The sequence below is a fragment of the Hemiscyllium ocellatum genome, chromosome 48, assembly GCF_020745735.1.
Source record: "Hemiscyllium ocellatum isolate sHemOce1 chromosome 48, sHemOce1.pat.X.cur, whole genome shotgun sequence".
Lineage (NCBI taxonomy): Eukaryota > Metazoa > Chordata > Chondrichthyes > Orectolobiformes > Hemiscylliidae > Hemiscyllium > Hemiscyllium ocellatum.
In genome coordinates, this window is record NC_083448.1 from 11,042,013 (window position 1) to 11,069,458 (window position 27,446).

General features: G+C 43.3%; 1 protein-coding gene across 4 annotated transcripts in view; it reads left to right on the forward strand.

The window, feature by feature from the left end:
* The window catches only part of nsd3 (nuclear receptor binding SET domain protein 3), a 132,125-nt gene that overhangs the window by 79,312 nt on the left and 25,367 nt on the right, over positions 1–27,446 (forward strand). For 3 of the 4 annotated variants that reach the window (XM_060856664.1, XM_060856663.1, XM_060856665.1), the window contains exons 10-21: positions 4,305–4,433; positions 7,247–7,373; positions 7,887–8,087; positions 9,203–9,382; positions 9,589–9,741; positions 12,599–12,755; positions 14,832–15,040; positions 15,494–15,606; positions 16,679–16,948; positions 17,157–17,273; positions 20,059–20,200; positions 20,897–21,003. In XM_060856664.1, the coding sequence (XP_060712647.1) occupies positions 4,305–4,433; positions 7,247–7,373; positions 7,887–8,087; positions 9,203–9,382; positions 9,589–9,741; positions 12,599–12,755; positions 14,832–15,040; positions 15,494–15,606; positions 16,679–16,948; positions 17,157–17,273; positions 20,059–20,200; positions 20,897–21,003 (1,905 nt within the window). The remainder of the gene's footprint in view (positions 1–4,304; positions 4,434–7,246; positions 7,374–7,886; positions 8,088–9,202; positions 9,383–9,588; positions 9,742–12,598; positions 12,756–14,831; positions 15,041–15,493; positions 15,607–16,678; positions 16,949–17,156; positions 17,274–20,058; positions 20,201–20,896; positions 21,004–27,446) is intronic. The other variant, XM_060856666.1, reaches the window with a different exon arrangement.

Sequence of the window (27,446 nt, forward strand, 5' to 3'; positions counted from 1 at the left end):
CCACACCCAGTCAGATGTGGCCTTGCTGTCAAAGGCTAGGAGAAAGTGAGGACTGCAGATGCTGGAGATCAGAGTGGAAAAGTATGGCAGTGGATAAACACAGCCTTCAGGCAGCATCCGAGGAGCAGGAGAATCGAAGTTTCAGGAATCAATATTCCTCCATCAGGAGTGAAGGGCTTATGCCCAAAATGTTGATCCTCCTGCTCCTCGGATGCTGCCTGAACTGCTGTGTTCTTCCAGCACCACTAATCCAGCATCTGCAGTCATTGTTTTTACCCACTTGATATCAAGGGCTGTCACTTTCATTCTCACCTTTTGGAGTTCAGCTGTTTTCTCCATGTTTGGGCTGAGGTTGTAATGAGCTCAGGAGCTGACTGGCCCTGGTGGAACCCAAACTGGGTATCACTGAGCAGATTGTTGGACAGCACTGTGATGACGCTTTGCATCAGTTGACTGATGATCGACAGGAAACTGACGGGGCAGTAATTGGCTGGGTTGGATTTGTCCTGTTCTCTGTGTACAAGACATAGCTGGGCAATTTTCCATGTTGTCAGGTAGATGCCAAAGTTGTAACTGTACAGGAACAAATTGGCGAGGGCTACGGTACGTTCTGGAGCACAAGTCTCAAGGGCTATTGCTGGAATGTTGTCAGAGCCTTTCGCCTTTGCAATATTCAGTGTCTCCAACCGTTGCTTGATATCAGGTGGAGTGAATGGAATTGGCTGAAGAGCTGCATCTGTGAACAGGGAACCATTGGAAGAGGCTGAAAGGGATTATCCACTTGGCACATCTCGCTGACAATTCCTGTGAAAGCTTTAGCCTGATCTTTGGTACTGATGTGGTGGGCTCCTCCGTCATTGAGGATGGGGACATTTCTGGACCCCCCTCCTCCAGTGAGTTGTTTAATTGTCCACTTTGGTTCACAACAGGGTGAAGCAGGACTGCAGAGCTCCGATCTGATCGGTTGTTGTGTGATCTTTTAGTTCTGTCTGTCAGTTGCTGCTTATGCTGTTTGCTGCTTGCCATGCAAGTAGTCATGTTTGGTAGCTTCACCGGTTGACACCGAATCTTCGGGTATTGTCACATGTACTCACCTGTCGCCACTTCTGGCGTCATCTTCGATACGAAGGTACTTAGGGGCAGGATCTCAGGAATAAATTTGAAAAATTTTTAAAAAGTTCAGTATTCCAGTTCTTTGCATGATCTAAAGACGGCGCGAAGAGGAGCCAAGAGGGGACATGAGAAGTTGTTTGCGGATAGTATCAAGGAAAACCCTAAGGCTTTCTATCAGTATATCAAGAATAAACCAGAGAAAGATTAGGGCTAATCAAGGGTAGTCGTGAGAAGTTGTGCAAGGTGTCAGAGGAGGGAAGTGCTAAGTGAATATTTTGCATCAGTATTCACACAAAGCGGCAATGTTTTGAGGAGAATACTGAGATACTGGTCTGTTGGACGAGATGGGATTGAGGTTTACGAGGAGGTGTTAGCAATTCTGGAAAGTGTGAAAATCGGTAAGTCCCCTGGGCCAAATTGGATTTATCTGGGATTCTCTGGGAAGCCAAGGAGGAGATTGCTGAGCCTTTGGCTTTGATCCTTGTCGTCATTGTTTTATAGGAATAGTGCCAGAAGGTTGGAGGAGAGCAGATGTTCCCTTGATCAAGTAATTATTGATGAGTGAGCCTCACTTTGGATGTGAGTAAAGGGTTGGAAAAGGTTATAAGAAATAGGATTTATAATCATCTAGAAAGGAATAAGTTGATTTGGGATAGTCAACATGGTTTTGTGAAGACTAGGTTGTGCCTCACCAACATTTACTGAGTTTTTTGAGAAGATGACCAAACAGGGGGATGAGGGTGAAGCGGTTGATATGGTGTATATGGATGTCAGGAAGGCATTTGATCAAGTTCCCCATGGTTGGCTATTGCACAAAATGTGGACGCATTGGATTGTGGGTGATTTAGTAGTTTTGATCAGAAATTGGCTAGCTGAAAGAAGATGGTGGTTGATGTGAAATGTTTATCCTGGAATTCAGTTCAAAGTGGTGTACTACACAGATCTGTTTTAGGGCCATTGCTGTTTGTAATTTTGCCAAATTACCAAGATGAGGGCGGAGAAGGATGGGTCAGTACATTTACGGATGACACGGAGGTCGGTGTGGATAGTGTTGAAAAATAGTGTGGGTTACAGAGGGACATAGATAAGCTGCAAAGCTGGGCTAAGAGGTGGCAATTGGAGTTTAATGCAGAAAAGTGTGAGGTGATTCACCTTGGAAGGAGTAACAGGAATGCAGAGTACTGGGTAAATGGTAAGATTCTTAGTAGTGTGGATGAGCAGGCAGATCCCAGTGTCCATGTGCATGGATCCTTAAAGTTGCCACCCAGGTTGATAAGGCTGTTAAGAATGCATAAAGTGGGTTAATTTTTATTGCTAGAGGTTATGCTGCAGCTGTACAAAACTCTGGTGAGGCTGCACTTGGAGTTCTGGTCACCACATCATAGGAAGGATGTGGAAGCTTTGGAAAGATTGAGAGGAGATTGACCAGGATGTTGCCTGGTATGGAAAGAAGGTCTGAGGAGGAAAGGTTGAGGGACTTGAGTATTTGTTTGAGAGAAGGTTGAGAGGTTACTTAATTGAAACATAGAAGATAATTGTGATGACTAGCACGAGGGAACATAGCTTTGAATTGAGGGATGATAGATATAGGACAGATGTCAGAGGTAATTACTTTACTCAAAGTAGCAGTGGTGTGGAATGACCTGCCTGCAACAGTAGTAGACATGCTAACTTTACTGGCATTTTAAATGTTATTGGATAGACATGTGGGTGAAAATGGAATAGTTGATAAGGTGGGCTTCAGATTAGTTTTGCAGATTGGCGCAATATCGAGGGCCGGAGGGCCTGTACTGCGCTGTAATGTTCCAAGTTCCATTTTTGGTACAAGGTACCCAGGTACAAAATCTTACCAATAATTTAGAAAATAAACAAATAAAGACTTAAGGATCCCAGTCTTTCAAGCAGTCCGTACTGGGCCTCCCCCACCTCACCAGTTGCTGCTGACCTGGTCTCAGCGGACCTACTACAGATCCACTCCGGACTAGAGTTCCCCCGCAGCTAATGACCCACCAAAGTCTGGGCACTGCCATTGTGGCTGCCAATGACCTTCTGGCTTCATCATGACATCAGAAAATGACAGAAAAGAAAAGAGAGAGAGACAGAAAATGTGGCCAGCCTGGAGTGTACGGGCTGAGGAGCCCTAACACACTGTACCGTACTGGCACGACCATCTTGTAGCTCTTGTTTAACTCGTGTGCTTTTAGTTGATGACACAAACAAAGGCCTGTAGTTCAAATACACTCTTGTTAAAGCACTGGCAAATTGAAGAAGCAGTGCTTACGTAATGAAGGTTTGCACTAACTTGATTGCCTGAAAAGCAGGCTTTCCAGATGAAGGGCTTTTGCTTGAAGTGTTGAATCTCCTCCTTGGATGCTGCCTGAGCGGCTGTGCTTTTCCAGTGCCACACTCGTGATTCTTATCTCCAGCATCTGCAGTCCTCACTTTCGCCTGCCTGAAAAACACATGGATGACCTGCTCTGGTGAACATGGGTAGGCTGCTGGATTCAATTCACTGCACTCTGGCACCAAAGCACTTAGGGTTTTTTTGGTATGAAGCTGAGCTTCAGGAAGAGTCTTCACTGACAGAATGGCTGCCAGGTGTTCCTTCACATCCCCTCTTCTGAGTCCTTGCAGAACATTCTCTGACTTCAGCTAGTGGGGTCACAGGAAAAGGGTCACAGTGCCCAAGAAGATGAGGTCAGGTCACTCATTCCTTTCCAAGATATAATTACTCCATAGTGCCAAGGGGTCTCGTTGAAACTGGGGGATACATAGAGATAACGCTTCTCTATATTATTGTGGCTCAGTACTGTTTAATGAGTTTGAGTCACAATGACTCTCCCATTGCTCGATGTGTAATACAGGTCTTGGCTTTGGTCTTAACCTGTGATCGACTTGGCTTCTTGGCATTCCATTAGGCCTTGCTTGGAGAAACAGTTTGGCTCATTTTATGTTGAATCTGTTGTCTAGGCTGTTGGTCACAGAATCTCTATGTTGTGACAGCTGACTGTTGTTCTGTTCTCCTGAAATGGAACTTCAATAAAGATGAATAGATCGTCTTAACTTTCCAGATGACTAACTGATGTACTGGCCCACTCTAAGCTGGTTTGCATAACATCAGTCACCTTCAGTTAGATTTCTGAGCATTCTGTTGACTAGGTGAGGTTTTTAACCTCTTCTGTACTTTATAGGTTGGTTTGGAGAAGAGAGCTGACAGTCCCGCAGTTCCTCCAGGTACAGATGTCTCCGATGAAGCATCCATGGATTCGTGTTTGTCCAGACGTGGCAGTGGAACATCAAAGAAGGATAATATTTGTCAGGTGAGAGCTGTGCAGGGGAGAACTTGACCATTGCTCCATGACTGGGGACTACTTCATTGAAATTCATTTGCCAGTCATTGTGGTCACTTGATGACAATTAAAACAATACATTGGTATCTGATTAGCTGATCAGAACAAGTCCCTGATTACCTTCATTCTTGAATCTGCGAATACAGAGCTGTTGACTAGCCTACATTACTGAGATTTGGGTCTGCATGCGTGTGTGATGCCACAGATTACTTGTGTGCAGTCATTGGCACTATGTTCATTGTAGCATTAAATCCTTTTCATTATACACAAATTCCGAAAGTGATGATGAAATGACTTTACCATCATCCAATGTTATAAGACCAGAAACAATGGCGTAGGCTGTTCAGTCGTTTGAGCCTGTTCCTCTGTTGAATTGAATCAGGGCTGATGGGACCTTCCTCATGTCCACTTTGCTGCTGGTTTCCCGGAACCCTTGAATCCCAACATAATAGGAATCCATCTATCTCAGGCTTGAATTTACACATGGACTTTGCTCCTGCAGATCTCTGTGGCAAGGAGTTCCAGAGGACTTCACACCCTCCGAGAGATGAAAGTCCCTCCTCACCTCGGTCTTAAATTGATGCCCCTTTTTTGTGAGACTCTACCCTCTGGTCTGAGGCTCTCACCCTGTCAAACCTCTTAAGAATCCTGCATGTTTCACTGAGATCATCTCTTATTTTTCTGAACTCCAATGAGTCAAGTCCCATCCCGTTGAGCCTTTGCTCTGATGGCAATCCCTCTGCACCAGGAATCATCCAAGGAAACCTTCTCTGAACTGCCTCCAACAAAATAACATTTTCCTTGAGGGGATCAAAACTGTTGAAGTTATTCCAGATGTGGTCTGAGGAGTGCATGTACAGTTGCAGTAAGACCACCATACTCTTATACTCAAAACCCCATGAGCCAGCATTCCAATAGTCTTCCTGATTACATCAGATGCAAGAGTAGAAATCAGGCATTCAGCTCATCAAGTCTGCTCTGCCATTCAATCATGGCTTAGAAGTTTCTCAACACCATTCTCCCATTGCCTCCTGTAAGCCTTGATCCCCTTGATACTCAAGAACCTATCTATCTCAGTCTTAACTATACTCAATGACCTGGCCTCCACAGCCTTCTGATTTCCATAGATTCACCACTCTCTGGCTGAAGAAGTTTCTCCTTATCTCTGTTCCAAAAGGTCTTCCCTTTTACTCTAACGCTGTACCCTCAGGTCCTCATTTCTCATGCCAATGGAAACATCTTCCCAACATCTACTCTGTCCAGGCCATTCAGTATTCTGTATGTTTCAATTAGATCCCTCCCAATATCCTTCTAAACCCCATCAAGGAGAAACCGAGAGTCCTCAAACGTTCCTCATGTTAAGTTTTTCATTCCTGGGACCATGCTGCCCCCATGTAGGTGGTGTTTTGTGTAGTGGCACAGATACTATCAAGCCCCTTTCTGCAGCTTTTCTTCAGTCAACTGATAAGAAAATGAACAAGTTCACATTTTCCCACAAGTTACGTTTTTTTTTGCTCACTTAGTTAACCTATCATATCTCTCTCTAATCTAAAGTGAAGAACTGAGGATGCTGGGGATCTGAAATGAAAACAAAAGTTGCTGGTGAAACTCAGCATGTTTTGCAGCATGTGTGCAGGGAAAGCAGAGTTAACGTTCTGAATCTGGTGACTATTCATCAGACCCTTCATCAACCTTCCTACTTGTTCTTGTGTCTTCTGCAAATTTACCAATAGTACGTTCACTTTCTTCTTCCAAGCCAGGAGTATATATTAGGAGAAATTGAGGACTGCAGATGCTGGAGAGCAGAGTTGAAAAATGTGGTGCGGAAAAAACACAGCAGGCCAGGCAGCGTCTGAGGAGCAGAAGAATCGACTTTTCTGGCATAATCGCTTCTTGAGGAATGAGCCCGAAATGTCGGTTCTTCTGCTCCTCGGATGCTGCCTGACCATCAGTATACATTGTTAACAATCAAACACTGATCCGTGTGGAGTCCCACTGGTCATAGTTCACCAACCTGAAATGGAGGCTTGTATCCCCAATCTCTGGCCTATTAGTAAAATCTGTACCCAGGCCACTATAACTCCCTCCAACACTGTGGGTTCCTATTTTATTGCGTTAACCTTTCACGAGGTACCTTGTCAAATGCCTTCTGGAAATCTAAATAAAATTCATCTGGTTCCCTTCTGTCCATTTTGGTTGACACTTCAATCATAACTCAAATAAATTGGACACGATTTCTCTTTCTTGAAGCCATGCTGACTTTGCTCCATTAGATTATGATTTTCCAAAAATATTGCTATTGCTTCCTGAACAGTTGATTCCAACAATAGATGATTGGTTCATTAATCTATTGTTCCCACGTTTTGCCTTCCTCCCTTGTTGAATCGGGGTGTCACACATTGGCAGTTTGCCAATCCTCCAGAATCCAAGGATTCTTGGAAAATTACAGCCAATGCATCCATTACTTCTGGGACCCAAGGATGTAACCAGTCAGGACCAGGGGACTTGGCTGCTTTGAGCCGCAGCAGTTTGTACTAATAGTTGTCTGGTGGTGGTGATGGCAGTTAATTCCTCTCCCTATTCTTTAGTATTCATGGGATATTTGAAGTATTTCCCACCATGAAACACTCAACAAAGCAAGTTTTGATCTTTCAGTGGAATGTAGGTAGGGCATGGGTTTCATTGTTAGTTAGAAAATAGTAAAACAACAATATCATAAATTATATGTCGGTTATTTGTCTGAAGTTGCTTTTTTTTTGTTTTTGGACCATCTGCTGCCTCAGGTCTGTGAGAAACCAGGCGAGTCTCTCGTGCCCTGTGAAGGGGAGTGCTGCAGAGTCTTTCACATGGAGTGTCTCAGATTGGCAGAGATACCTAATGGGAAGTTCACATGCATGGAATGCACTACAGGTAATGACAAATGTTGAATGCATTCTTCAGCTGCCTTCCTGTACAAGCCCACATGTTAAACACTAGGTGATTTGACCACAGTCCATTTCCAGTTGCTCAATGACCAGCTGGTTCGAGATGTTGAAGATTTGAGAAAATATTGCGAAAATAAATTTGTGGGATCTTGAGGGCGTAGCCTCTGCTCCCACCTCTCCCAACTCCCTAATTGCCTCAGCAGAGCTGAGTTTGAGGTTTTGATTTTGTCTTGTGGCTCGGGAAGAAACTATCCAGTGTCATTGTTCATGTAACTTTTCATTACAAAGTTGACATTGCAGTCAGAAGGATTGAAGCTTATTAGAATTCCACACTATAGAATTGCAATATTTCTGTAATACGAAGTACAGTTTTGAAGTATTTGTCAAAATACTAGCATTTGTTTGTGTCAGTGAAAGCTGTCTGACCTGCTGAATATTTCAAGGCATTTTTCTTCTATTTTACATATTTCTCTATTCTGGTACGCTGGTCCTCCCACAGGAAACCACACCTGTTTTTCTTGCAAGTTGTCTGACAACGTCGTGAAAAGGTGTTCGGTGAACTCATGTGGAAGATTTTACCATGAATCCTGTTTGAGAAGTTATTCTTCTGCACAGTTTGAGGGAAAAGGTTTCCGTTGCCCCCTGCACTGCTGTTTGGCATGTTTAGTGGACAACTGTGAAATGGCTAAAGCAACGAAAGGTGAGCATATCAGCCTGATGCCAGCTCCAAATCAAGTAAGGATGGTTCTTATTGGACCACAAAACTAGCCAGTGTAATTCAAGCAGTAAATGTAAACTGCATCATTTTTGTAAAAGTGACTTGGGGTCTGGTGCCATCTCAGTGAAGAATTGTCTTCTGATTGATCACTTGCTGAAGTAGTTCATGTTGAGGGCTTCAAATTTCTCTGGGGAAGGGAGGAGAGTGGGGCTTTGGGAAGTGGGTAAAGGAGGGGAGAGAGCAGACGGCTGGGAAGACAGGGTAAGAGGGCAAAGCGGGCAAGAGGAAAGGGAAGAATTGGAGGGCAGGGAATAAGGAGGGATAAGAAAGGAGAGTAGAAGGAGGGTGGCAAGTGAGTTAGGAAAAGGTGAGGTGGGGATCGGAGGGGAGGAGTTAGAGGAGGAATGGAACTGGTTATCAGGGAGCAGGTGAACGGGTTGACAAGTAAGTCACGTTCGACTGGGGTGCTGCGTTGGGGTGGTGATGGTGCAGTGAAGGGTCTGTCAGGAAGAGAGGGGGATTTGGATGTTTGGTCACGATGGTCCAGTGTTGGTAGGCTAGTTCGGTACCAAGGGCTTCAGAGGTTGAGCTGGCTTCACAGTGGAGTTGAAATATGCCAACATTTGCAAGAGTGGCCTCTGACATAAAGGTTAGTTCGAGGAGATAGTGATGTCAGGAAGAAGACACTCAACCCAGATTGTTGTTCATGTGGCCCATACATGATGCAAGCAAGATCACATATGGACTCTTTTCGCTTTTCCCCTTCTCCCGCTGTGCTTCAGCCCATCCATCAAAGGGCTATTTAAATAACTTGCCAGTATGTGGCTATGATTTCTGAGTTGGGGGAAATAAGAAGCACAACATACTTTGGAAATCCTGTAAGTCTACTATTGCATGTACTTGATGTGAAATTTAGCTGATGAATAAACACTGAAAGTCAGTGTTTGACATGAAGTCTATCTGTTGACAGGCTTGCAATGTGATGACCTGTTTGAAGTTTGCTCGGGACAGACTTGTTGTTTTATTGCTCTTCCACGTCACCAAACAATTGGCAAGTCCTTTTGAAAAAGAATTGTATTTTCTTTAAATATGGCCAGGTCGCATGCTGCGCTGTTTGCGGTGTCCTGTGGCTTATCACACGGGGGAGAGTTGTATTGCAGCTGGCAGCCTTGTCCTTTCATCCCAAAGCATCATCTGCAACAACCATTCCAGCTTGAAGAAAGGCAGTCGCGCATCTCTCCAAGTCAATGTAAGCTGGTGCTTTATCTGTGCAAGAGGTAAGACAACTTTCCCCCGCCTTCAGTTTCTGTGATGCATCAGCTTAAAATGGAGCATGCGTTAGTTCAGTCTTTTTAGAGCATTTTTCTTCCCTTTTTTTGAGGAAAAAAACCTTCAAGATTAAATTCATGTTTTTCAGATTTTTTTTCGGAGGGAATCATGGGTCTTTTCATTGCACCTCACGTGTTTTATTTGTTTCATGTAGGGTTGATTGAGCAAGACCAATCCGAAACCCTTATCAGTTCTTATACATATAAGTCGCACTACCTCCTGAGCGAGTCAAATCGTTCGGCTGAGTTGTTGAAAAAACCTATGATTCCTCCCTCACCGTCAACTGCAGTAAAGAAATGTGGGAAAGGTAATAAAAACCAGTTTATCTCCGGAACCATACGTGCTTGAATTTTCTTACCCCTACCCCCCCCCTCCACACCCACCTACCATGCTTTTCTCCCTACCCCCCCTGCATCTGCTAAATCTGTGGCTTTTTTAAATCCTGTGTGATCTTGTTCATGGAAGTGTGTAAACTGATTTTTTTTTCACTTTTTTTTGATGAACCTACTTAATGATCACAAATTTAAGAAGGATTGAGTAAGCCTGGGCTTGAAATAATTACAAGGTCAACTTTTGATCCTGAGTCATGCATTTCATGACTAAAGTGGTGCAATTGTCATTGGACACGTTTTCTTTGACATTACAGGTATTTTTCCCCCCCTTCTGGACACTGAGTTTGCTTGGATAATATCATCATTTACCAGTGCTCTATTTGAGGTAGTTTGAGAATTGCAATTTCGTTTGTGGAACAATGCACATATGTTAGAATTGGGAAAAGTGTCTTATTAAGGAATCTCCATGTTCCACAGATGAAATTGCATTCTATTGGTTTTTAACAGAAGATATTCTCAGACTGTGAAAGAAATCACTGCATGTTCACTTCTGGCCATTTGCGTAATTTGATTTTTGGATGCGTTCATTTCAAAGATAAGACATTAATTGTCTGGATTTGAAAATAAGTAAGGCAAGATGTATCTTGTCTGAGTGAAACATGAAAATATGTGTTTTTTTTCTTTATTTTCGGATTAAATACTGAATTGTGGCTGTTCCATACCATTATCTGTCCTGAGCCCTTGATTTAGACTTTGCATTGACTTTTGGGCTTTACATTTCACCCACTTGGATTCTAACACGTAGTCTCAGACAGAGAAATGGGCCTGGGATATACCTTGCTCATGCAGAAATGATTTCAGAGACTCTGGTTACTGATGTTAGTTGTTTCTGATGCTGTGCTGCTCTGCTTCTCAGTCTTTGTGGTATTACCCTCCAGAGTTGTCTGCAACTCAAGACGTGGCTAGCAATGTGATCATATCCCTGTTGCTGTAAAATCTTTTACTTTTGTAATTTGTCTTGGACATTGGGAATGATCACAGTTGTCCAGTTTCTCTTTGCCCTCTTTGGGTCACCTCTTTGTGACTGTCTGGAGTTAGTCATGGTTAGCACAAATGTCCGATTTCACCAAGACAAACAATCCAGTTACACTTCTCATGTAAAAAACATGTAATTAGAAATCAAGTTGTTTTAATTACATAGCAGCACATGGAAAACAATGACAAATTTGTGCTGTGTTTGATTTGATCTGAGTATTCAGTTTGTAATTTTGGGTAAAATTATGTCTTGAGGGAGGGAAGCCTTGCAGTTATTTTGAGCCCTAGTGTTGCTTAGCATGAACAGGATGCTGCTTAACATGCTTCTGTGAAAGGGCAACTGTTCTCCCTGCTTCATGTTTTTATTCCACGTTTCTGCTTCATCTCTCTATCTTGCTGACTGGAGAATATTGCATCCACGCTTTTATATGTTAGATGGATAACTGGGTTTGCTGGCAAGCTACATATTGTGGGATATCAGAGGAGTATGCTTTCTTTTGCGACTCCCATTTTTTAATAAGAAAACATGATTGTACCAAGAACTGGGGGTAGAAATTTGTATTGGCTGATCACGAGGAACAAACTGTATTGCATCAGCTGCCTGCTCCACATTCTGTGTCTTGTTTGGTTCTGTTGATTGCAAGAGAATTGAATATCGTGCAGGAATTATCAGATGTAGCCAAAGCAATGCCAGGAATTTCCTGCACAGCCTAAAATTTCCAACCTGCCCCCCCCCCACCTTCACAACTGACGAGTCTTTGCAATGTTTAATGCATGTAATTCAAGGTAAAAGGGTGTGGGAATTGCCAGCAATGAAACAGTTCTTGAGCATGTTTATCTCACAGCTGCTGTGTCTGTCATTGCATCCTGTGTTTTCATTCATCTTCATCAGCTTTGATCTGAGCACAGTGTATATGTCGGTTAGAGGGGATATTGCAGATCTGGAGTAATAACTCCAGGGATGAGGTTGTCTTTGAAAGGATACACATTGCTTCAGGACAAACTGACCCTTATCATGCTGCAATCCACATCATTATTCTTGGGGAAATCACCGACTGCTACTGGCTGGTCAACATTGATGATTGCTTCTACTCCCTCTCCTGGGCAGATTCGTGTATTCATTGAGATTCCCGTTAACAAATGTGAACTGAGCAACTTCCCTCTTCAGCTCTGGCAAAATGGCTTTGTATTTCTCAGCTCTAATTTTTTTCTCTCATGTCTCTACTGTGATGAGCGTTCTGTCTATGACACATTGCTGCAGCTGACCATTTATTTTGTGCTATTGGTTTTATGCACACTAGTTCAAACTTAGTGTAGTCAGGTGCTCAATATGTTGGGTTGGAGGATTAATGTGCAAACTGCTATAACTCTCTGGTTCATGAAGCAACACAGTTAGATACTAATAAAAAAGCAACTCTTCAGTTCCTTCAAACAGAATAGCTCACAACTTAGAGTTCAAAAATTACAATTAATCGTTTAAATTAAAACACTAAGACACCTGAACTGTGTTTATGTTCAATCTGTAACACTCGAAACAAATTGGACTTTGGAGTTTAATATGGGACATTGCTCAGTTGTTCTGGGTATGGTGCAGATAGTTCTCTGCAGTGGGAAATTGTGTATCTGCATGATGCTGAATTGTAGTGATCAGTGTTACTCAATAAGCATTGCCTCAATTGACCTTGAAATGCCTGCGTTTGTGTGACTTTAAAGTGGTGAGCGTGAATGGAAGCAGCAGCAGTTGAGTGCAGTTATGCAAGGCAGTTAAAAAAAAAGTATGTTTCCGTTTGTGTTCAGGTGGTCATCTGTTGTGCTGTGAATCCTGTCCAGCATCCTTCCATCCTGAATGCCTGACGATCGAAATGCCAGAAGGGAACTGGTATTGTAATGACTGTAAGGCTGGCAAGAAATCACGATACAAGGAAATAGTCTGGGTCAAGCTCGGTATATACAGGCAAGTCATTTTGTTTCAAAGTGATGAAAACATTTCACAACAGATGTCTTAAAAAAAAGTTACAGACTTACAGATCAGAAATGCTATTTCACTGAATGTGTTGGCAATAATTATGCTGAAATGTGATAATGATACACCACGAAAAACGTTGGACTAAAATCACAAGTGTTGAGAAGTGATTTTTGTTCGTAATTGCTGTCCGTGTCCAAATTCTTAGCGAGCTTCCAGTCGAGATGTGAGAAGCAGCAAGCAACAGCGTAAACAGCTAGTCACATTGCCATCTCGCTTAATTACTTGGTGCATTTTGTGATGGTGTGCATTAAGTCAGCATTTTTGAAAAATTGTCAGGGTGAGGGACTGAAACGCATTACCCTTTCACCCTCATGCAGTGAGTTGGAAGGATTTAATGATTATAATTCTGATAGAGCTCTGAACTCGTAAAAATTGTAATCCTAAATAAGAACATGAAAATATCATGTCAAATACTATGAATAAGTAAAAGTGAAGTAGGTATATGAATAGGAAGGGTTTGGAGGGATATGTGCCAGGTGCTGGCAGGTGGGACTAGGTTGGGTTGGGATATCTGGTCGGCATGGACGGGTTGGACCGAAGGGTCTGTTTCTATGCTGTACATCTCTATGACTCTATGCTGGATTGTTTTGGAGTTGTACGTGTAATCCTTACAATCTTGATTCTGTACATGTCATACCTGTCTGGCTGACGTGAATTACAGAGTATGGACGATGCGGAGTTGTATTTCATCAGTTTCTGCTTTGATAAACCACAGAATGCTGTGGAATGAATAGTATTGTTAGGTTAGGTCCATGTTATTGGCTTACATCATTTTCAAAACAGGTCTCCATGTTAAACTAGAAGCTTCAGTTCAACAAAGTCAGAACATAAACATTAAAATGATCGCACTGGTCAATGGTTCAAAGAATCTCTACAGTGTGGAAACAGGCCATTTGGCCCAACAAGTGCACACCGACCCTCAGAAGAATATCCCACCCAGATCCATTCTCTTAGCCCTATTGCTGTACATTTCCCCTAATTAATGCATCGAGCAGACACATCCCTGAACACTGTGGGGTAATTTAGCATGGCTATTTCACTGAACCTGCACATCTTTGGACTGTAGGAGGAAACCAGAGCATCTGGAGAAATCCCATGCAGACACGGAGAATGTGTAAACTCTCCACAGACAGTCACCCAAAGCTGGAATCAAACCCAGATCTCTGGCATTGTGAGGCAGCACTGCTAACCGCTGTTCCTGCCCCTACCACTGAGTCACCACGCTGCCCTTTGAGCCACCATGCCACACTTGGTAGAGGTTCAGATGGCATCTGTGCATGGACAACAGATTATTGCTTAAGGACAAGGACCTATGTTCAATAAAATGCAGGTTGCAGCATTTCTAGGTCTGCCCACAATTCAAATTTCAGACCCTTTAGACTTGTTCACAAGAAATCTCTGATTGTGAATCCAGATGTGTGCCATACTCAATGTTCGGAAATGAAGGAAATAGAGTGATGTGCAACGTTTCAAGCCACAGTGAGACCTTGGAGAGCCGTGCCTTCGACTTGGTTGAGGTGAATCCAGTCAAGCAATTTCAATAAGAAATTGAAATTTAACCCAGAAACAGAAGGAAGGTAAAATTGAAATGGATCTCGGTTGTGAGGGAGACATTGATGTGATCAGAATTGATGTTTGCTAATGAAGAACACTATGGGAATAGTTGAGGATGGTGGGGATGACGAGGCCAAGATGGTGGTCAAGTACTTAAATATAGCTTCTGTGAAGAATCAGCCAATCAGATCAATGCAACTGCCCTTTTGGGATGGACAGATTGAAAGCATGTAGTCTTTTTCCAGAATTTGTCTCCTTCCTTGGTATTGCTTTGGATTAGTGATAGTTTTAGATTAGTGAAAGGAACGCTGCATGTTCCTAAAACCACTTCTGTTCGTCAGTGCGCTTCAATAAGAGATTGTTGCTCAATGTGCTATCTGCTTGGCCATATGTGACATGGTGATAACCAATGATTTTTCGCAGTTGTTCTGACCATGATGTTTGTTTCAGGTGGTGGCCAGCAGAGGTTTGTAATCCCAAATCTGTGCCACTTAACATTCAAGCAATGAAGCACCACATAGGAGAATTCCCTGTACGATTCTTTGGATCGAATGATTACTATTGGGTGCATCAGGGCAGAGTCTTTCCTTACTTAGAAGGTGACAAAGGCAACGTATCTGATGGTCGAGCTGGTGGTATTAACGAGATTTTCAAAAAAGGTAACCTCGATTGCCCGAATGCAAAATATGATTATTATACTTTGTCACTTCCTTGTCAGCTGCTTTGTATTGCTTCCTTGCTCTCAGCCTTTGCTGTAAGGTAACAAAATAAATCTACAACTGTTAGAACATCGCAATTCTCAGGTGGAATGGGATCTCTCTGTTCAGAGTTTGTCTAAAGAATACTATTAGAAACCTGTTTGGGTTGTTGGAACGGAAGTGCACAATGTTTTAATACATGGTATTTTGCCTGTGTTTTCTGGTGAGAATTTGGACGCTGTTGTTGCCTAATAACTGGCTTTGCAAACTTCAATCAATGCTCCTGCTAATTAGCTCCTACCAGGAAAAAGTGAAATGCCACAGCAGTAATCCGTTAAGTTGAACACTGGGTGTTGCATGGCATGGGGAGATGAAGCTTGTTCCAAACAAAACATTTTTTTTTGTTACTCACAGCACTGGAAGAAGCTGCAAAACGATTTCAGGAGCTAAAGTTATTGAAAGAAAGTAAGGAAGCACTGGAAAATGAACGCAATGAAAGAAAGCCACCAGCATACAGATTTATTAAGGTAAGGTAAAAGTCTCCATCATCAGTGGGCATGGGTTTCATGATTTTTCTCAAGAATTGGTGTTTGAAGTAATTTTTTAAAATGATTTTTCATTTTGTAGCCAATTAATTATGTGTAGCCCCATTCAGATGTACGCATGCGGTTGGAATTGCTTCCACCATCCTTTTGCAACTTTTCATCTTAAAATGAAGTTCATATTTACAATTCACAAGATCTGATAATGTCTCCTTTGACAAAACTGAGCTTGCGCTTTGAAAAATGAATAGGTGTCCAACTTAAACATATCTCAGTTGTATGCCACATGTTTCTTGACATTTATTTTGCTTCTGTGATCATTCCTCTGGCTTTCAGTTTTGGTGCATTTCCTTCCTTCGAAATGAGCCTTAAACTGGAATTGAATACTGATGAATCTGGGGAAAGAGCATGACAAAATCCCCTCTCTGCTCTTCACAATGGAGAGCTTCCTGGAGGCCTGAAGTGATTGATTGCACTTAGAATTCCTGCAGGGAAGTGCCATGCCACCATAAATGGAGTGCTCACCTGCTAACATTGCAGGTGACATACATGTCTTTGGATCCTGACATGTTTTGTCACCAGTGTTTGGGAACAGAGTAAACAATTGTAATTGTGTCACAGAGTCATTTGTCAGCTTTGACAGCGATTAGGAGCAGGACACTGGTGAATTATTGTTCACTCATAGTTTGGACCAATATTTGATGACCAAACCAGAAATCCACAGTTGTGCAACAGATCTTTGAATTTGCAAGGGTTTGGACCACTTGAACTATTTTTTAAGATAATTTTTGATGTTTTTCTTGAATATATTGATTTTTTTTTTCATCACATATTGCTACTTATCACCGTGAATTAAGTCTTGATCTTGACTGATTCAGAAAAGTGAAAAAATAAATCAAACATTATTAATTAAAACAGCTAAAATATTAAATATCATTTATTGGTCAGCTGCTGCTGATAGGTGAACTTAGCTCTTCAGTCATGAATGACAAGAAAAGTGTAAAATGCTGAAGTGTGGACACCAGTGAAATCCAACGTTGTCTCTTTTCTATACTAGACAAACAAACCAGTTGGCAAAGTGCAGATTCATGTTGCTGATGTGTCAGAAATCCCACGATGCAACTGTAAGCCCACAGATGAAAACCCTTGTGGACTGGACTCGGAATGCCTGAACCGGATTCTGATGTACGAGTGCCATCCTCTTGTCTGTCCAGCTGGAGAAAGCTGTCAGAACCAGTGCTTCAGCAAGCGACTCTACCCTGAGACAGAACTTGTGAGGACAGAAGCACGGGGCTGGGGCCTCTGCACAAAAGTAGACATTAAAAAGGTGACTTCTCTTTGTACTTTGCTTCTTTAGATTCGTCAAGGATGACCGTGACATGAGAGTGGAACAGCCACAGAAATGGCTTGGGAAAGTTCAGCATTCTGCATTTGTTTCAGATTTTGAGCAACCCCAGTATTTTACTTGGCTTTAGAGCGTGATGACGTTTTAAAGCACCTTTTACAAGTCCTCCTTTTGTCATCCTTGCATGCAGGGTCAATTTGTAACTGAATATGTTGGTGAGTTAATTGATGAAGAAGAATGCAGAAACCGCATAAAACATGCTCACGAAAGCAACGTTACCAATTTCTATTTGTTGACCTTAACCAAGGTAAGGAGTGAGTTTCTCCAGTGAAATTATTTCTTCGATAGCTCGGATGAAAGTTTAGTTGACGAAGCACTGGTCCTTGGGGTGCGCACACGACAGTACTGTGTGCTTAATGTGACAATTTGCATTCATTCTGAGGTCCAGTGCCACTGGTTTGAATATTCAGTAAAGAGCATGGTGTTTCTGAGGTGGGAATGCTTGCTCAAGAAGTTAATATGATAATTTGTTGCGCAAAGAAAACAAAGGGTTGCATTTACGTTGTGCTGACAGCGAGCTCGAAACATGCTGGGGTGTGTTGTAGCAAATACAGAATTTTTGACATGTGGCTACGGAAAGAAACCAGGACAGGTTTGAGCAATGTTGCACATGACAAAGTCTGTCAAATAATAAGGCTTGATATTTTTAAGTGACACTGGGTGATCGATAAGCTTAGTAAATCCTCAGCCTTGTTGATTCTTTTGAATGGTGCTGTGATCTTTCCTGTCCACCTGAGAGGGCAGCTGAGGCCAAGGTTTTGCATGTTCTGATGGTGATAGGATGGTGTCCTGTCCTGAGTCATCAAATTGGATTCTGTGCACCTCTCTTGTGGTCAGCTGGAATGCTGTTGGGTCAAGAACTGTGAGCGTATTAACAAGGTTCCTTCTGACTCTGAATATTGATAGGCATAAGCATTTATGATGAGTGGCCACCCAAGTCCATAATGGCAAAGTGTCTGAGAAGCTAGTCAAGCTGCTTTTGCACCAAGACCAAAAATCCCCTGTTTGTAGTTAAATATTGGCCGAAAATGTGTTTTAGCTCCTCTGGGCTTGTGATGTTGCAGCATCTGCTGCGAAGGGCTGGAGAATACAAGTAGCTAAGTCTTGTTCCAACAGTAGAGGGCATTGCTCAGATCGCATTTACAATTGTGTACAATCTCCTTCTCCTGACTACAGGTGACAGTTAATCACATTGGAACCAGTTCAGAAAAGGTTCAACTAAAGTCAAGTTTTGGATGGTGGAGTTTGTTTTTTTTTGTTCTACTTTGACACAGAGAACACTTGAGATTGTGAATTTGAATACATTGTGAACTGAGCTAAATAGAGACAAAAACAGCAATTGCTGACAAAACTCAGCAGCTCTGGCAGCATCTGTGGAAAGTAATTAGGTTCAGTTTTTCAGGTCAAGTGATTCTTCCTCAGGGTGGTAAAAACAATGACTGCAGATACTGGAAACCAGATTCTGGATCAGTGGTGCTGGAAGAGCACAGCAGTTCAGGCAGCATTCAAAGTGCAGCGAAATCGACGTTTCGGGCAAAAGCCCTTCATCATGAATAAAGGCAGAGAGCCTGAAGCGTGGAGAGAAAAGCTAGGGGAGGGTGGGGGTCGGGGGAAAGTAGCATAGAGTACAATGGGTGAGTGGGGGAGGGGATGAAGGTGATAGGTCAGGGAGCAGAGGGTGGAGTGGATCGGTGGAAAAGGAGATAGGCAGGTAGGACAAGTCCGGACAAGTCATGGGGACAGTGCTGAGCTGGAAGGCTGGAACTCGGGTGAGGTGGGGGAAGGGGAAATGAGGAAACTGTTGAAGTCCACATTGATGCCCTGGGGTTGAAGTGTTCCGAGTTCCAGCCTTCCAGCTCAGCACTGTCCCCATGACTTGTCCGGACTTGTCCTACCTGCCTATCTCCTTTTCCACCTATCCACTCCACCCTCTCCTCCCTGACCTATCACCTTCATCCCCTCCCCCAGTCACCCATTGTACTCTATGCTACTTTCCCCCCACCCCCACCCTCCTCTAGCTTTTCTCTCCACGCTTTAGGCTCACTGCCTTTCTTCCTGATGAAGGACTTTTGCCCGAAACGTCGATTTTGCTGCTCCTCGGATGCTGCCTGAACTGCTGTGCTCTTCCAGCACCACTGATCCATGACTCTTCCTCAGAGCTGTTGAACAGCAATTTGTGTTTTTGCTTCTGATGTACAGCATCTGAAGTGTTTTCATGTTGTGAATTGATGTGAATTGAGGGTTTTGGGGTCTGCCATTAGGAAGTTAGGGGCATAATGAAATGAGCCATGTTCTTATTGAATGGTGGATCACATTGAACTAGCTGAATGGCACACTCCTTTTCTTGATGGCCTTGTGGTCCATTTCTCTTGGGTTCCTTGTCCAGAGTTCTGTCTCCATATTTGAATACCTGCTGTTGTTGAGAAGTTGGATGTCTTGATACTAGTAGAAAGCTGGCTCCTCAAGATGAAATGTTTTGAGTTATAATTGGTCCTTGAGTAGACATAGCTGCTTGAGTATTTTCGTACATATCACTGCCGTACTTGACCACCATTGTTTTTGTCATGTCCAAATATTTTGAGCGATGGCATGGAATTTCTTGGAGTCATGACTATTTATATCAGTCTTATCTAGCACCTTGTCCTTTGGGTGTCCATCTTAATGCCATCACTGGCAAACAACATGAAGCCCTGACTTAAATAGAAGGGTTTAATGCAAACTCTGCCAAGTCCAGTGTCCAAAATGAAGAACTGCCTTGAACAAAAACGGGAATTGCACGAGAGTCTGAGCAGATCTGGCTCAGTCTGTGCAGTGTCCACTGACTCATCATCCGAACAGCCTGGAGTTGCTTTGACATAGATTTTCATGCATAAACCTATAAATGCCTTACATTGCAAGATTTGCAAATGAACTGGATATTTGGACTATAATGAGGGTTTCTTTGTAAGCTCTGACAAGGCTGTGGGAAACAAGGTGATTGTTACCAGTTAAGAGTGAAGCTGAAAGCATTTGTTTGATTTACATTTTCCCAGGATCGTATCATTGATGCTGGGCCCAAAGGCAATTACTCCCGTTTCATGAACCACAGTTGCAATCCAAACTGCGAGACACAGAAATGGACAGTGAATGGTGACACACGTGTCGGACTTTTTGCACTTTGCGACATTCGAGCAGGTGAGAGTACGCGGGAGGGGGAGGGTCTTGATGAGAACTGGATGCAAGGCAAGATCTTTGCCTTAGTGTGGGCAGGTATGAAGTTGACGGGAAACTCCACTTGTGAACAAACAGACACATACTGAATAGCGTAAGTCACTGTGTCTTGAAATGGGGGAGCAAAGTGCAGTGAGATGTGTTTCAGACCATACTGGATGATGTTATTTCCTCTAATTCTTTGCAGTCTAATAATGAGAATGTGGCTGAACATAGAAAGGAACAGTGGTATTTGCACAACTGTTTCCCAGCATACCAGAGCCCAGTCATCATCATTGTCTGCAATGAAGCATGTGGTTTTCAAGTTGAGTGAAGCTGCCTGCTTAAACACTGGCAGCTCAGTCAACATCAGTAATGTCATGTGTTCCTTGCACATGGCATCCTGTGATTTTAAAAACTGAGGCACTTAGCATTTAACAATAGATTTGCAGGAGGATGTTGCAAACTGGTTTCAGAATGTTCTGTATCCCTCTGCTGTGGATTGTGACTGAATTATCAAGGGCTGGGTGCGTGAAGGTATCAAAACATGTTGTGTTCTACAGCGTCATCAGCAAAATAAGCATAGCTTTTTTGATTTGATCTCTTGAAACCTCTGAATGGGTTGCACCCTCAAAAGTGCTAACCACGTGTCGAAATAATGCCCATTTGTTTTATCTTCAGGTTCTGAACTAACCTTCAACTATAATTTGGATTGTTTGGGCAATGGAAAGACAGTATGTAAGTGTGGAGCTCCCAACTGCAGTGGGTACCTGGGTGTACGTCCAAAGGTAAGTGTCATGATGTTTGCTGTAGGCATCTTTGTGTAATGCGAGAATATTTTTGAGCTAAGCTTGGGATGAACTGGAGAACTAATCAAGAAGTCAGATATCATTCCAGGAGTTAGAGATCAGACTATGGGGTGAAAGTTGGAAAAGGGGACTGAGTAGATGATCAGCCATGGTTATATTGAATGGCTGACCAGCTTCAAAGGGCTGCATGGCTGACTCCTGTTCTCATTATTTATGCTCCTATGAATAGGAGAGTTGGTGCGAAATAAATTTGGTTACAGCAAGTTACTTTGGAACTAAACCAGGCTATGAAGGAAAGTAGGAATTACCGATTCAAAGGTAGCTTGGAAATGTTTCACAGAAGCCCCTTACTTCTCAAAATTCAGTGGGGTTATTTAGGCACAGTTGGTGGAAAGAAAATGTGCTATAAGTCACCAATTCTCATCAAGTTTCAAGTGGTTTTCGAACTGTCTAGTTCTTTGTTACTTGCAGCTTAAACAATTGGGGAAAAGTGTCTCCTTCCCCGAGTGTAGATGACCTCTCTCTGTTCGACTCTCTGAACATAAGAAACATTCTCTCTGATGCGCTCCAAGACAGTGTGCCATTTCTGAGTTCACTGTTTCCACAACAACAACTTAGCTGTCTTCCTGCAAAGAACTGAAAAGTGCAAACAGAGCAAGGCAAGGAAAAGCCCACCTACTGCTCAGTTGTGCTCCACGCAAACGCGTGATGTTTTCTTGGCACCTTGACCAAAAGCCTTTGTGCATATTAATTGGCAGCATTTCACCTCCGCTCCATTGTCAAGCATTTTTTATGCGTGAAGTTAGACATTGCTTAGCATGTTCTTTCCTTCTGAGGATTCACATCAAACCACCTCCAATTGTCCACTCACAAGGTACAGAGCTTATCCCTGGGTTTCTTTCTCCTTCTGCTCCCTCCAATCTCAGGATAACCCAACAACTATCAGTTAGAGCTTAAAAATGTGGTGCTGGAAAAGCGCAGCAGGTCAGGCAGCATCATTAGACCCAGGTAACCAAAGGGTTGCAGTGCATTTTGCCAACTATTGAGTTGTATCCGTTTTTGAGGCTGACATGTTGAACAAGAATCCGTACGCCTGCTCAAAATTTGCTTTGAATTTCAGTTGCATGATCTTAAATATCAGCTTAAGCATTAGCATTTTGTTTCTGTTTATCCCATCTGGTGTTTTGCTTCCTGCATGTCAACTGTACTGTTTTCAAGCAAGTTGGACTGCATTGTTGATGCACAGTTTGATTCCCTGTTTTTATTTTAATATATTGTTTACCCTTTCCCAATCAATCTCCTTTGTCCATCTCAGGAAGAAATTGGTACTTTATTGTGTTGACACTTCTATGCCTCTCACTCCAGTCCATTCACCATGTACTGTCTCAGCTGAGACATGGAGTTGTGTTTATTTGCCTGTGAGATGTGGGCTTGCTGTTTTGGGTATCATTTCTTTCTTGTCCTTGTTGATTTTGAGAATATGTTGGTGAACCTCGTTCATGAACAGGACAACAGTGATGTGAGAAAGCGGGTTCCATGATTTTGACCCAGCAACCATGAAAGAGCAGTGATGTAGTTTGAAGTTGGACTGGAGCGTTACTTGGAGAGAACACCTGTCGGTGGAGTTATTCACCCACAAATGCTGTTTTTATATTTCTGTTTCGTTGTACTTGAGGATTTGGGCGATGCTTTTAATATTGTGACTGGTGAATGTGGTGGTAATTAGGCTGACTGCTTGCTCCTGGATAGTGTTGAGCTTCCTGCACTCCTGCATTGGAGCTACACTCACCCAGGAAAGTGGGTGCATTCCATCACACTCCTGACTTGTGCCTTGTAGATTGTGGACAGGCACTGAGGATCTGGCAAGGAATGCAGTGACAACTAATCCATAGCCTCTGAACTGCGACAGCAGCTACAGTATTTATACGGTCCAACATAGTTTCTGGTCAAAATGTTTATATGAGGGATTCAGTGATCATCACACATTGAATGTCAAAGAGCAATAGTTGAATTCTCTGTTGTTGAAGATTGTCATTCCCTGGCACTTGACTGGCACAAATGTTAGTGGCTACTAAGCAGCCCAAGTCTGGAGGTTGTTCACATTTTGCAGAATTTGGACAGAGGCAACTTTGGTGCATGAGGAGTCAGGAATGGGTGCTGATCATTATGCATTGGCAAACATCCCCAGGTATGACCTTAAGATGGAAAGGAGGTGATTGAGGACGCAGCTTAAGATGGCTGGGCACAAGACACGACCCTGAGCATCTGGTGCAGAAATATCCCGGGAACGAGATGAATGACATAGAACAATCACAGCTCTCTTTTCTTGTTACCGGGATGATTTCAGCTGAAATGGTTTTGGAAGGGTTCCCTGATGCCATTCTCATTGGAGAGCTCCCTTGATATCAAGGGCAGCCTCTCTCACCTCACCTCGAGAGTTAAACTCCATTGTCGGTTTTTGCATCAAGACAAATGAGCTTGAGAGTGTGACCCTGGCAGAGGTTAATGCAAAGCATTGACCCCTTCCATCACTTGGATTGCAAGTGCACTGATGGAGTCATAATTGTCTGGTTTGAGTTTCACCAGTTTTTGTTTTGGAGGACATAGCTGGCCAAAGTTCCACAGTGTTGTAGCTGTACCGAGACAGCTTGAATTGGGAAATGGCAAGTTATGAAGCAGAAGTCTTCAGTAGAATTACTGGAACATTTTCAAGACCTGTACCCTGTGCAGTCTCCAGGACCTGCAGCTAATTCTAGATATTATGTGGTGTGAATCAAATTGGTTGAAGACTGGTACCGTCATGTCAGGATTGAGGTTAAGATGGGGTCATCCACTTGGCACTTTGAGCTGAAACTGGATTGAAAGACTTAGCCTTGTCTTTTGCAATGCTGGGTTTCCCCATCATGGAAGATGGAGATTTTTGTGGAACTCCCACCTCCTGCCAACAACACTGGATGTGGCGAGACTGAAGAGCATGGATCTGATCCTAGTGCCTTCAGAAGCTTCATGATATCAGGTAGAGTGAATCAAATGGATTGAAGACTGGCACCTGAGATACTGGGGACCTCAGGAAGAGGCTAAGATGGATCATCTCTCCCCACTTCTGTCTCTACATGGATGCTGATATCTCAGTCTTGCATACTGGGCCTCAACATCATAGACAAACGTGATGGTTGGGAAGCAGCCACCTCCTGTTGTTTAATTGAGCACCATTTCCATGTGGATGTGGCAGGAGAGCAGAGCAGCCATCTAACTTGTTGATGTATAGGATTGTTTGGCCCTGTCCATAACAAACTGCTTCCACAGGTTGGCTTGCAAAACTTTTGTGCTGAAGCTTCACACCTGGTATACCTGGTGTTATTCCTGACATATCCTCCTGCATTTTTCATTGGACCTGGTCAATCACATGGTTTGATGGTCATGGTAGATTTGGGGACATGATGTGTCATGATTTGACAGAGGTCGAACACTGTTGATGTCAGCCCACAGCATTCATGGATATCCCTTTTCAGTTGCATGGTGGGTATTGCCACACAACACAGTGGAGGGCATCCCCAGGTCGAATGAGGGACTTGATAAAGTCATAGAGATGTACAGCATGGAAACTCACCCTTTGGTCCAACCTGTCCATGCTGATCAGATATCCCAACGCAATCTAGTCCCATCAGCCAGTGCCCGGCCCATATCCCTCCAAACCCTTCGTATTCATTTCCCCATCCAAATGCCTCTTAAATGTTGCAATTGTACCAGCCTCCACCACATCCTCTGGCAGCTCATTCCATACACGTACCACCCTCTGCGTGAAAAAGTTGCCCCTTAGGTCTCTTTTATATCTTTCCCCTCTCACCCTAAACCTATGCCGTCTCGTTCTGGACTCCCCGACCCCAGGGAAAAGACTTTGTCTATTTATCCTATCCATGCCCCTCAATTTTGTAAACCTCTATAAGGTCACCCCTCAGCCTCCAACACTCTAGGGAAAACAGCTCCAGCCTGATCAGCCTCTCCCTATAGCTCAAATTCTGCATTCCTGGCAACATCCTTGTAAATCTTTTCTGAACCCTCTTCGCTGTCCACTACAACTCTAATCTTATGCTCGCATCCAAATCATTTATGTAAATGATAAAAAGTAGTGGACCCAGCACCGATCCTTGTGGCACTCTGAACCCTTTCAAGTTTCACAACATCTTTACGATTGGAAGGAGACCAGAATTGCATGCAATATTCCAACAGTGGCCTAACCAATGTCCTGTACAGTCGCAACATGTCCTCCCAACTCCTGTACTCAATACTCTGACCGATAAAGGAAAGCAAAGAAAACACCTTCACAATTGAAAAATGTGGTGCTGGAAAAACACAGCGGGCCAGGCAGCATCTGAGGAGCAGGACAATCGACGTTACGGGCAAAAGCCCTTCTTCAGGAAGGGCTTATGCCCAAAACGTCAATTCTCCTGCTCCTCGGATGCTGCCTGCCGTGCTGTGTTTTTCCAGCTCCACGTTTTCAACTCTGGTACTCCAGCATCTGCAGTCCTCACTTTCTCCTAGGCTTCTTCACTATCCTGTCTACCTGCGACTCCACTTTCAAGGAGCTATGAACCTGCACTCCAAGGACTGCCTACCATGCACACAAAGGTTCAGCAACACTCCCTAGGACCTTACCATCAAGTGTATAAGTCCTGCTAAGGTTTGTTTTCCCAAAATGCAGCACCCCACATTTATCTGAATTAAACTCCATCCACCACTGCCCAGCCCATTGGCCCGTCAGGTCCAGATCCTGTTGGAATCTGAGGTAACCCTCTTTGCTGTCCACTACACCTCCAATTTTGGTGTCATCTGCAAACTGACTATTGTACCTCTTATGCTCGCATCCAAATCATTTAAGTAAATGACAAAAAGTAGAGGACCCAGCACCGATCCTTGTGGCACTCCACTGGTCATAGGCCTCCAGCCTGAAAAACAACCCTCCAGCACCACCCTCTGTCTTCTACCTTTGAGCCAGTTCTGTATCCAAATGGCTAGTTCTCCCTTTATTCCATGAGATATAAGCTTGCTAATCAGTCTCCCATGGGGACCTTGTTGAACGCCTTACTGAAGTCCCTATAGATCACATCTACTGGTCTGCTCTCATCAATCTTCTTTGTTACTTCTTCCAAAAACTCAATCAAGTTTGTGAGTCATGATTTCCCATGCACAAAGCCATGTTGACTATCCATAATCAGTCCTTGCCTTTCCAAATACATGTACATCCTGTCCCTCAGGATTCCCTCCAACAAGTGTCTCACCACCGTTGTCAGGCTCACTGGTCTGTAGTTCCCTGGCTTGTCTTTACCGCCCTTAAACAGTGGCACCACGTTTGCCAACCTCCATTCTTCCAGCACCTCACCTATGACTATCGATGATACAATATCTCAGCAAGAGGTCCAGACTTCTCTAGCTTCCCACGGAGTCCTCGGGTACACCTGATCAGGTCTGGGGGATTTATCCACCTTTCACCGTTTCAAGACATCCAGCACATCCCCCTCTGTAATATGGACATTTTGCAAGATGTCGCCATCTATTTCCCTACACCCTATATCTTCCATATCCTTTTCCACAGTAAATACTGATGTAAAATATTCATTTAGTATCTCCCCCATTTTCTGTGACTCCACACAAAGGCTGCCCTACTGATGTTTGAGGGGCCCTATTCTCTCCCTAGTTACCCTTTTGTCCTTAATATATTTGTAAAAACCCTTTGGATTCTCCTTAATTCTATTTAAAGCTATCTCATGTCCCCGTTTTGCCCTCCTGATTTCCCTCTTAAATATACTCCTACTTGCTTCTCAGGATTCACTCGATCTATCCTGTCTATACCTGACATCTGCCTCCTTTTTCTGAACCAAACCCTCAATTTCTTTAGTCATCCAGCATTCCCTATACCTACCAGCCTTCCCCTTCACCCTGACAGGAATATACTTTCTCTGGATCCTTGTTATCTCATTTCTGAAGGCTTCCCATTTTCCAGCCGTCCCTTTACCTGTGAACATCTGCCTCCGATCAGCTTTGAAAGTTCTTGCCAATACCACCAAAATTGGACTTTCTCCACTTTAGAACTTCATCTTTTAGATCTGGTCTATCCTTTTCCATCACTACTTTAAAACGAATGGAATTATGGTCGCTGGCCCCAAAGTGCTCTCCCACTGACACCTCAGTCACCTCCCCTGCCTTATTTCCCAAGAGTAGGTCAAGTTTTGCATCTTCTCTAGTCGGTACACCCACATACTGAATCAGAAAATTGTCTTGTACACACTTAACAAATTCCTCTCTATCTAAACCTTTAACACTATGGCAGTCCCAGTCAATGTTTGCAAAGTCAAAATCCCCTCCCATAACTAACCTATTACACTTACAGATAGCTGAGATCTCCTTATCAGTTTGCTTCTCAT